The following is an 11,499-nucleotide window of genomic DNA, read 5'->3' as shown; positions in this document are numbered from 1 at the left end:
GCAGCAATATATGAAAATGTGACTTGTTATAGCATGAGGAGATCACAATCCGCCAAGAGTTCAACGCTATCCTGTTTCAGATAAGTTTCTGAGGGCATAGATTCTCCACGTACTTACAGTAGAAACAAGGGTCGGTAACAAATTTCCAGTGACAATAATACTCTTAACTACCCAATGAACCTTGTAGTAGGGTGGACACGACAGACAACCGAAAAGAAAATAAAGATCCCATATGCTATGATAAAACAAATATCATGAGCTAATTGTTTCATTCATTTCAATTTTGTATACAATTGAGTACCTGACTGTCATGTCTGGATCTACTTTGTCGGTCTTGGACAATGCAATTTTTGAGCTTCGCAGCGGCAAATTAAAAAGAAATCCCAGTATAACCTGATTGAGGAAATCCAGATACTTCTAACTTCTTATGACGCTCGGTTACAGCAAAGGAGATCTCTCATATCACAGCATGCTAATCTCTTATAACTTCCTTGGTCTACTTCAGGATTCTCCAGCTACTCTCTAAAAAAACTTGTCATGCCATGGACATAATAATAAGAATCATGTTTCCTCTCGCTCTGGCTCTGGCTCTGCTTCTGCCTTTGCCTCTGCCTGTGCTTCTACCACTGCTTCTGGCTCTGGCTCTGCTTCTGCCTTTGCCTCTGCCTGTGCTTCTACCACTGCTTCTGGCTCTGCCTCTGCCTCTGCGTGTGGCTCTGGCATTGGGATCCTCTCGAAGCAGGCAAGAAACTCTGTGTTCCCTTCTGCGCCTTTCAGCGGAGACTCGATCCAGCCCCCATTGCGAAATCCAAACTGCTCAACGCCTGAAATTATCCTATCTAACACCTGTAATGCATCGATTGAATAGGTTGGTCTACTTCAGGTAAAAGGAAACAACAAACAAACACTACACGCATGAGATCCTTTCTCAGGATAGTCCGATATTCCAAGGCGAAGTTTTTCTTATTTGGAAGTGTACTATTTGCTGGTGGATTTCAAGGGAGAAAAACAGGAATCCATCGTAATCAAGCAGAAGATTTGTGGTAGCCTTGGCCAAGGGGAAATCACAAAAAGGAATGACAAATAATCCATGAAAAGCTCAATGCCATTAGTAAGGCACAAAACAGGATACGCAACAGAAGTAAACCAGAAAGAAAAATATCAATTTCTTACCTCCTTATGAACCAGAGGGTCTCGAATAATCCCACCTTTTCCTACCTGAACAGGATAAAAACAGATACGGTGGCTTGTGCATCAGTATTACTGTATTTTTCCATATGATGATCAACTGAAAAGTTATTAAGAAACCTAAGAGGAAACTTGTTTTGTACCTGAGATCTACGAGCTTCAAACTGAGGTTTGATAAGTGTTATCAATGTTGAGTCTGTCTTCATTACTTTGACCACTGCAGGCATAACCTAGATTCCAGAGATAGTATAACTAAATACTGGACAACATGTATGTTACAGTAATTTCTTTAAGCTGACAGTGAAGGCCCTTACGCATGCAAAATATTGGAGAGCATGAAAAACAGAAGCACAATACCGAAGAACGTAAAAACCGGCACAAAAAGAATTGCAAAGGGGTGTACACCTCGTTATTACCAGTTTACCACAGAACCGCCTTCTTCCTAATGCATGCATTTTACTATTTTGATCAGTGAAGCTGAACTAGTGTCCCTAAATCTAAATGCAAACTAAAACCTTACAGCTACAATGCATACACCAACACAATTAAGCTGGTCCTCTATCAGTTGATTGGGTTGCGTCACATGAACTTGATTTTACAGCATGCTGATTTACATCACACTAACCATGTGGAGAAAGCATATCAAAAGGTAATCTCATGCATAGAAGCACAATTAAGGAACAGAGCAACAAATCAGAAACAGCCTAGCGCACTCCTTCATTAACTGTAGTGAATTACGAGCATATGATAAGGCCACTGTAAATGTATCATAACCATGTGCACAGCAAATCATACCACAAGAATTGAGATGAATGATAGGTCCAACGTCACTAGGTCAACCAGTTGTGGCAGCTTAGTAAGATGTCTCAAGTTTGTACGTTCAATTACTGAGACATGTTCATGCACACGAATTTTTTCAGCCACCTGAAAATAAGTAGAGCATATTGAGATTTAAATAGTTATGCTGCTCCAACAGGTAGCAACCAAACTCACTGACAAAATAAAGGAGAGGAGCTGGATAAAAAATGGACATCTCAATGAGTAATGTAACCTGTCCATAGCCAACATCAACACCGTACACATGTGATGCCCCATGCTGAAGTAAACAGTCGGTAAAACCACCTGTAGACAGCCCTGAATCAAGGGCTATCTTTCCATCACAGTCAACTCCAAATTCTTTGATAGCTGCCTCAAGCTTATGCCCAGCCCTGAATTAGGTCACAACAAATGATACGATTATGAACCTGATGCTGCTATTACATTTTTATAGGATAATGAACCTAAATATAAAGCTAATTATTTAGAGCATCACCTACATACATATTTCGGGATTTCAGCCTTGATTTCTATGACTGACTTGTCAGATACTTGTGTTCCAGCTTTGTTCACGATCCTTCCGTTTACATGGACCTTACCTATAGCATTCACAAGGTTGAGTATATAAGGTTCAAAGGTCACATCTGAAAGGGTAAGTGTCTAAATAATTCCATCTTAGAGAGGAAGAAATAAAATGGTACCAACGCTCGAAGGAGAGGGATATCAAAGAAGGGGATAGCAACACTAAGTATTTTATGATTAAGGCTAGTGGGCGGAAGCGCAAGAGTAAAATCTTTCGACTTATCCAGGATGAAGGGATCATCCAGGGGGATGATAACTTGCTCAAATATGCAACTAATTTTTATAAGGACTTATTTGGTCATGTAGATTTACCTCGTATATCTCTGTGTATCCCTCTTGATGATGTTTTGTCAGAAGAGGATAAGGTTGAGCTCAGTTGCAAATTTACTATGGATGAAGTTAAAAATGCGTTATTTTCTATGAAGCGCAACAGAGCGGCTGGCCCGGACGGCTTTCCTGCCGAGTTCTTTCAATTTTTCTGGAACCTCATTTGTAACGATCTCCTTAGGCTTTTTCACGACTTTTATGAGGGCAAGATTAACATTTCAAGGCTTAACTATGGTGTAGTCACTCTGCTTGCTAAGGGGCAGGGGGCTGATAGGATTCAAATGTACCGCCCCATTTGCATGCTGAACGTACCTTTTAAATTTTTTACAAAAGTTCTTAACAATAGAGCCATGAAAATTGCTGATAAAACAATTTCTAAAGCGCAATCTGCGTTTATAAAGGGTCGATACATCCTGGACAATGTGCTTATGCTTCATGAAGCTATCCACTCTTTACATAGAAATAAATGTTCTGCTGTGCTTTTTAAGGTTGATTTCGAAAAAGCTTACGATAAAATTAACTGGAGTTTCATGCTTGATGTCCTAAAAATGAAAGGCTTCCCAGAACGTTTTGTCCAGTGGACAAAAGATGTCGTTAGTAATGGAAAGGTTGCCATCACTATTAATGATGTTATTGGCCCGTATTTTGTTACTAGGAAGGGTTTGAGGCAAGGGGATCCGTTTTCCCCTTTGCTTTTCAATCTGGCGGCTGATGTTCTTGCTACCCTGGTGCAAAGGGCGCAAGAACAAGGATTTATCAAGGGAGTGTTGCCTGGGTTGTATGCAGGAGGTCTAAATATTTTGCAATATGCGGACGATACTATTTTCTATGTGTTTTTGAGCATTTGACCGGTCTGAAGATTAATTCTTTAAAAAGTGAAATTTTCTGTTTCGGTAAAGCTTTGGAGAAACAAGCTGATTATGCCGGCATTTTTACTTGTGCTATTGTGGGCTTCCCTTTTAAGTATTTAGGTCTTCCCCTGCATTATAAAAAGCTTTGTAATGCTGACTGGAAGCCAGCGGAAGAAAAAGTAGAGAAAGGAGCTGCAGCGTGGCGGGGGGTCTTTTATCTATGGGTGGTAGGCTCATCCGTACTGAAACTTGCTTGGGTAACGTCATTAGTCATTTTCTTAACTTTTTCCGTCTACCAAAGGGAGTAGGCAAAAGAATCGATTTCTTTCGAGCTCGGGTGCTTTGGCAAGAGAAAGAGGGGGTTAGGAAGTTTCATTCAGTTAACTGGCTTGATGTTTGTCAACCTAGAGACCAAGGGGGGTTGGGTGTTACTAATCTGGATATCAAGAATATTAGTCTTTTGTGTAAATGGCTCTGGAGACTTGAGAATGAAGATGGGGATTGGCAGGAGATGATTAGAGCAAAGTATTTGAAGAGGAAAACTTTGTCTCAATGTGAGTCATCTCCTGCCAACTCTCATTTCTGGAATGGCATCATGAGTGTTAAAGATATCTTTTACAACTGTTGTCAGAGAATTGTTGGAGATGGGTGTAAAACTAGATTTTGGGAAGATGCTTGGATCCACAACAAGCCTCTCTGTCAACTTTTTCCTCGCTTGTACAAACTTACTTTCCATCAAAACATTACAGTTGCTAAAGCATTTGAACAAGATTTTAACTGCATTAGATTTAGGAGATGTTTATATGGGGAGACATTGGATATGTGGAATAAACTTCTAGATATGTGCAGTCAAGTTGTTCTGAGTGAGGAACCTGACAAAGTCAAATGGCTTTTGACCAGCTCTGGCCAGTTCTCTGTTAAATCTCTTTATCAATATATTATTGCTAGGAGAGTAGTGTTCCCTTTTAAGTTTCTGTGGAAAGTGAAGGTACCTTTGAAAATTAAGGCTTTTATTTGGTTAGTTATCAAAGGGAGGATCCTGACCAAGGACAACTTGTGTAAAAAAGGCTGGAAAGGCACCAACAAATGTGAATTTTGTGATGCCAATGAATGTATTGACCATCTGTTTTTCACTTGCTCTTTTGCTCGGTTTCTTTGGAATGTAGTTGGGAGTGCTTTGGGAAATCCCCAAACACCCCTGTCATTCTTGGACTTTTGCCAGAATTGGCTTCCTAAGTATACTGGGAAAGATAGAGTGGTTATAGCTATTGGTACGGCTGCTTTATTGTGGTCGATCTGGAAAGCAAGAAATAAATCTTGCTCTCAAAGTTCTTTACCTAAAGATCCTACTGATATTATCTTCTCCTTATGTTCTGTGTTGGATTCGTGGGGTGTGCTACAGAAAAGAGGAGTGCAAAAAACTCTTAAGGAAGTGACCAAGAGGTTGGCCCAGATAGCGAGGGACGTCTTCAAGCGTGCTTACGGCTGGGGGCCAGCTGTACGGAGGCTCTGTTGATCAAGTGGTGATAGATGTAGCATTTGCAATGATCTCTCTTGTTCTTTTGCTATAGCACCCTGTAGGTGCAGAGTTTGGTATCTCAGGTTGTAGGAGTTTATTCACCTGATGCAAAAATGTTAGGCAAAAAATGTAGCGACGGTGCTTTGGAGCGGTCTTTTGTTGTAGCATCCTGTAGGTGCAGTCGAAGTGCCTCAAGATGTAGGAGTAGTTTTTTTTTTCATGATGCATATGTTAGGCATCGAAAAAAGTTAAGTTTGTATGAAACTTGATTTGTATGCTGTGACTCCATTTTCGTAATGAAAATGGGGGCCGTGTGGCCCCTTTGATCAATTTTTTTTTTCCAGAAATTGCTTGCACATATCAAATGTGGCAGTAGCATGAGAAGCACATACAGGTATACAACCTAATGCAATAGGGAAGTTCAAGTGCCGCAAATTTGAACTTTCGCCCAACCAATTCAACAAAATCTATATTTAACACACTAGAGGCGATACCAATGTAGACATGCAGGAGATAGACGACTAGATGGCTAATAAGGCGTAGTTTTTACTAGCAGAAGGAATAAGGAAGCCCTAGTTGGCTCCAATTAAGGGATATAATCCCTGTCATCTTAAAGTTAGGAATAGTACCATTCAAATTAGGAAGTTGTCAGTTAGAGATAAGGTATCCTTAGCCTGGGCCTTAAGCCAATTAGAGATAAGATATTTGGTTTGTTAGTCCTCTGTAAAGAACCATGCTGCTAACTGTCCAGAAGGATGAGATTCAAAGTCAGTGCGACAATATGCTATGCAAAGCATCAAACACCATAGCAACTCGGAGCTTTACTCGGTCCATATTGTCAAGAAGCAACAATGAGTCATGGACATCCGTATTTATGTAGCACTCAACGACAGAATTGTCAAGGACAAAATCCCGATCCCCATGGCGGACGAGCTCCTTGATGAGTTTAATGGCCACAGGTATAATCCCGTTCATACACACCTGCCAGACATCAAGAAGACAGTGTTTCAGGTGCAGCATGGCTATTTCACGTTTTTTTCTTGAGCATGCCGTTCGGCTTGAACCAACACGCAAGCCTCCTGTGACTTTTTTTTTTTCTTGTTCATGCCGTTCGGCTTGAACCAAAACGCAAGCCTCCTGTGCACCAGTGATGTTGCAACTCACCATTTAGACCGATGCACAAACAAGTCAAATCTACCTTTGTTTCAGAAGTACACCTTTTCTTTCGGTGTTTGCTAATCTAGTTTCACCAATAAATGAGCAAGAGTAGCCATTCACAAGGGCCAGGCTCATTCTTTCCAGATTTCGTTCAGCATGAGAAGCTAATAGCATGCCATATGTTTCGGTTTATATGGCATGCTCTGAGTTTGCTTCTTGAAGCATAGGTTATTAAACGCAAAGTACCCAATTAATTTATGCAAGTATGTAAGTATAGGTTATGAAGATTCAAATGCACAAAAAAACTGTGTGGGAAAACTAACCCTGAAGAATCCATGACTGGATGTACGTTCTACTGTATTGCTGATACCTCTCAAGGCATGCCTCGTCCAATCGCTTTTTCCTGAGTGAGAAGAACAAAAACAAATATTAGTTGAACATTATATTCCAAAGATATTGAAGATCGCCATCCTACCGACACATTTTTGTACCATAACTGCATCCCTCTTATATATGACTAAACTGAGATAACCATCACAGGAATAAGAGGTGAAAATGAAGTTGCCAGGTAATAAAAGACTCAAGAAGTACCTAGAGGCTGAAACTGGCCTATCTTATCGTATTTCTACATAACCACCTTGCAATCTAGTATGAAAATGTTGCTGCAATGGCATGCTTATTGATGTTCCGAATATACAATACTACCATCACATTCATCCTAGACAAGTGCAGAGATAAGGAACATGAATGAGCATACACCAGTACCACACATGATACCATTGCCAACTGTTAATCAATCTACAAGGCACTGGCAGTTGTTCCCTAGCACTGAGAAATCTTGAAGAATGGGGAAAAAGATAGAATAGCTGGAAGCTTACTTCTTGGGGGGCTGGATTTTCTGGGATTTGACAGCCGCAAAGTCCCTGGACGGAGAGCAGCAGGTCGGCCGGACTCCAACCAGCCTAACTGTGGAAGAAAAGAGCACCTGGTTGATTAAACGATGGAACGATACACCTGGTTCCACCAGAAGAAACATTTGCAACAACTCAGTGATATTTCAGGGATGGGTGCTGCAGTTTCATGGATACAGAGAAACTGAAGAATGGAGAAAGGGGATGTGGGGAAGGCAGCAAAATAAAAGATTGCGGCGGCGGAGCACTGGTCTATGCAAAACGAAAGAAGAAAAGGATAGAGAAGAAGATTTAGGAGGGGGAGCTCTTACGCTGGTGGAGCCGCAGCCGGCAAGCCATCATCGCCGCCACCTCCTTCTCGACGGCGGACCCTAACCTCGGATTCTGCGGCCGCGCCGGCGACTGGGACTGAGAGAGATGCAAAGCGCCAAGCCGCCGAGACCAAAGGCCTGAGGAGAGGGGGATAGGGTTTGATACTGGCTGGTGGGGCCCGCGTGGCAGCGGGACGGCGAAGCGCACGCTCGTATTGATGCCACGGCGCGTCGGCTGCGGTGCAGGTGCAACGCTGGCGCACGTGCGTCACGGCCGGCCGTCCGCAGTCCGCACCCGCAAAATTTTGTGCAAAATTGTGCGAGAAAACGGACAGATTTGATCCCTGAAACTCAGCACAGAATGAACCGGATCTGAAAATATTTTCACAAAACGACCTTTTTTTCATGACGCCTGAACCTGAAATGTCATGCTAGATAGCATTGACGCCCTTTGTCGAGGTAGCTGCCGCGCCATCAAGCATGCTGCCTCAGGCCAGGGTGACATGTTATCTAGCATGGCATCCCAGCCCGCGGCGACGGGTTAACGGGTCATTTTATGAATTTTGTGCAGATTTGATTTTTTTTTTGCTGAAGTTTTAAAAAAGGGTCAAATTTGTCCATTTTCACCAAATTTGTTGGGTGCCTGATGCAAATCATCGTACAATTTCTGCACATCATCACAGGACGAACCCCCAACTCTTTTTTTTTGCGAGTAGGACGAACCCCAACTCAATAAAAAGAATTTACAGGAGAAACCCTTCCATTTTATATGGAACTGAACTGGGTAGGAGCAAGCTTCAGGTTTCTTTCAGAAATGAAACCAGTGGAAGAAACCTCAAGGCGCCTCAGGACCTCCCGGATCCCAATGCATGTCTGTCAAGAGAACAAACCATGATGTGTGGGTGTGTTCTTCCAAGAACCTCAGGACGCAGATACTGAATTTTAGACAGACAAGTTTATGAAGGACTGTGATGTTCTTCCAAGAATATCCGCAGATACTGAATTTTAGACAAACAAGTTTATGAAGGACTGTGATGTTCTTCCAAGAATATCAGTATATCAGAACACCATAAACTCCAGATTACTGCTTTCTGATGCGTACTTGTTCAGAAGAATTACATGTCGAATGCCACGCAGCCAGTGGCTGCTGCCATACTCATGTTACTCTGAACTGTGAGCTCACTTGGTTCAAAAATGAACCAGGAGTGATTATATTCCAGAAACAAATGTTCATCTGCCAACAATAATATTTACATGCGCTGCCGGAAAAAGATAAAAGATGAACTCATATCTCGAAAATAAGTATACAAGGCTGGGAGGGGCAAACACAAGATCCCAAAATCATGTGCTTCCTCCTGACATAAACTAACTAGTAGTACACAACATCTGAGACAAGGATAACCCTAACCTCATGTTTCAAACAAGCCATTCTTGTACAAGAGAGTCCAATCCGAGTCATCGGACGAGACGAGCTCGAATCCTTCTGCTCTCATAGACTCTGCCACTTGAACAGGGCTTGGAGTGGCCTTACTACTGTCATAATTTAATCCACCACCACTGCAACCAAACTCGACTGACCCGAACCCAGATTGCTTGCTATCCTCTTGCAGGCAACAAGCGTTAACTGGCTGAAGAGTTGTATCGGGCAACGCCTCGACATTGCCCGGGATAAGTGGTCCATCTTCATCATCAGACAACCATTGGCAGCAATCCAAGTCACCCATATCGAATATTCTGCTAACTAGCCCTTCTCGCCAAGATATCCGAGCCTCGGTTGATGCCGGCTTCCGGAAACTTGCCTCCTTCCCCTTCAATTCTGTGTCGCAAGGAGATCTCTTGAAAGAGCTCAAGTCTATGGATTCCAGAGGTGTCGAAGCACCAGCAAACTGGAAGCTGAGCTCAGGCAATGTAGCAGGCAGGGCACCATCTTCATCATTTTGATCATAATCAGCATCCCCGGGCCTTGGGGACAAACTCATCATCTCGAGGCATTCTACCACCGGATCCATCCTTGTTAGTGGGCGACTGCTAACCCTCGCTAACCCTGAGCACTTGCCTGTGCTGCCATTTTCCGACCATGACTCACCAGAGACCCGTGTCGGATCTGTTGCCGAATCGTAGCCATAGCTGCTGCCCAGTCCTCGTTGGGCACACAAGGAGCTTAGCCTAGAGGAATGCGATGATGCCCTCTTCACAATAAGCGAGAAGGGGCTAATGCTGTCACCAGTGCTCGGTGTCCTCTGCACCGGAAGAAATCCAGATGACGGTGTCGTTTCGGACAATTCCGATGCCGGCGTGTCAAAATCCAGCAGACCTCCGAGGACCGGCGACCCCAGCAACCCCGTGCAGTCCGGGGAGAGTTGCCAGAATGGGTCCTCCGATGAGCATCTCGGCAGGAAGATCTCTTCGTCGAACAAACACGCCGCACCTTCATCGCGTGGAGATGACAGCCAGATGACTGACGCCTCCTTTCCGCATTTCGTCGAACACGTCCCGGCCTCGCCCGATGGCGAGGACAGCCAGTGGATCGACGCCCGGGACGGCTCACAGTCGAGCTCCTCGCTGGTGCCCTCGCCGGCGATGTCAAGGATGCCCCTCGCCCGGCACTTGCGCCGGTCGCGGACGCCTGGCACGACGTGGTGCCCGGCCGCGAAGCACGCCGGCGTCGCGGCGCCGCCGGCCAGCACCTCCGGCGAGATCGACGCGTGGATCGGGGGCGTCGCTCCAGAGGACGGGCTGGAGCCCGCGTCCGCCTTCCTCTCCGGCGTCAGGGCCTCGAGGTGCTCCTGCTGCTGCCTCCTCGCCAGCCCCTGCTGCTTCTTCTCCGGCTCCACCCTCCTGATCCGACAACCGATCGGCTCGTCCCTCCGTCTTCTGGGTTCACGACCCGGCCCCTGCTCCGCCCTGGCCCTAGACTCCTGATCCGGCAGACGGCCGGCACCCGCCACGAGCCTCTTGGCCTCCGCGCGGGGCATCGGGCCGGACGCGGGGGTCCTCGGGGTGGACGCGCACCGCGGCTTGGAGCCCGAGGCGGAGGAGAGGAGGAAGCGGAAGCATCCGGCCCGCGCGGCGGAGGCGTCCCCGGAGTTGAGGTCCGACAGGGGGCTGCGGCGGCGCTGCGCCGCGGCGCCGGGGTTCTTGGGCCTGGGCGCGGTGGCCGGGGAAGGGGTGGGCGAAGGGGAGGCCCTCCTGGACTGGGACGTGGAGGAGGGTGTCTTGGAGGATGGCCTGGGCATGGCGGCGGCGGCGGTGGGCAGTCGAGGCGCGGCGCGGCGGCGAGGGAGGATGGAATGGGGTTAATGGGGCGATGTCATCGGGGTTTGGACAGGAGGAGAGAGCCGTTGGAGGAGAGAGAGAGAGGGGGGGGGGTGTCGAGATCTGCGTCCGTAAACTGAGTCCTCGAAGCATGTTTTGCTGTAACGGTGATTGGGCCGACGACGACGCATTGATTATTTTTTGATTATTTGTAGTAGTTAATTATTGTTGTACTATGTTTATTCTCACACTAATACTATACTCCAAGAGATGGCATGATCTATCTACGAGTATTTAATACGTATTATATACTTCCTTTGTAAAGAAATATATATGATCCAAAAGATCACTAATATGTAGTGATCTAAAAAATCTTATATTTCTTTACAGATGGAGTACTTATATGTAGTATATTGGTTTAAAAAATATAGGCATCTACAACATTAAAGTTAATACAATATAAAAATTAAATTTGACGCATCTATTGATATTAATTCTGTATTATGAATGTTGATACTTTTTTCTTCATAAAATTGGTCAACTTTTATAAAGTTTGACTTCTGACAAATCACATGTGCGGA

The 11,499-nt window shown here is 44.9% G+C and overlaps 2 protein-coding genes across 2 annotated transcripts; both read right to left on the bottom strand.

The window, feature by feature from the left end:
• Positions 1-334: 334 nt before the first annotated feature.
• On the bottom strand, positions 335-7,845 carry LOC109732291 (uncharacterized). The gene is given in 10 exon segments (XM_020291482.4): positions 335-725; positions 727-846; positions 1,174-1,218; positions 1,332-1,418; positions 1,984-2,112; positions 2,240-2,396; positions 2,501-2,603; positions 6,765-6,844; positions 7,320-7,455; positions 7,664-7,845. Coding segments are annotated over 10 exon segments (939 nt in total). The 5' UTR covers positions 7,695-7,845; the 3' UTR covers positions 335-674.
• Positions 7,846-8,839: 994 nt separating this feature from the next.
• Positions 8,840-11,058, bottom strand: LOC109732292 (uncharacterized). The gene has a single exon (XM_020291484.4). The coding sequence runs from the start codon at positions 10,897-10,899 to the stop codon at positions 9,073-9,075; it is 1,827 nt and encodes a 608-aa protein (XP_020147073.1). The 5' UTR covers positions 10,900-11,058; the 3' UTR covers positions 8,840-9,072.
• Between the last annotated feature and the right edge of the window lie 441 nt (positions 11,059-11,499).

This window comes from Aegilops tauschii, chromosome 4, assembly GCF_002575655.3.
Source record: "Aegilops tauschii subsp. strangulata cultivar AL8/78 chromosome 4, Aet v6.0, whole genome shotgun sequence".
In the NCBI taxonomy this organism is placed as follows: Eukaryota; Viridiplantae; Streptophyta; class Magnoliopsida; order Poales; family Poaceae; genus Aegilops; species Aegilops tauschii.
Note: the sequence above shows the minus strand (reverse complement) of the source record. Positions and strands in the feature narration are given on the sequence as shown.

What these genes read in the sequence shown, in the direction of transcription:
- LOC109732292 (XM_020291484.4), bottom strand. Translation starts at nt 10,899, where the DNA reads ATGCCCAGGCCATCCTCCAAGACACCCTCCTCCACGTCCCAGTCCAGG.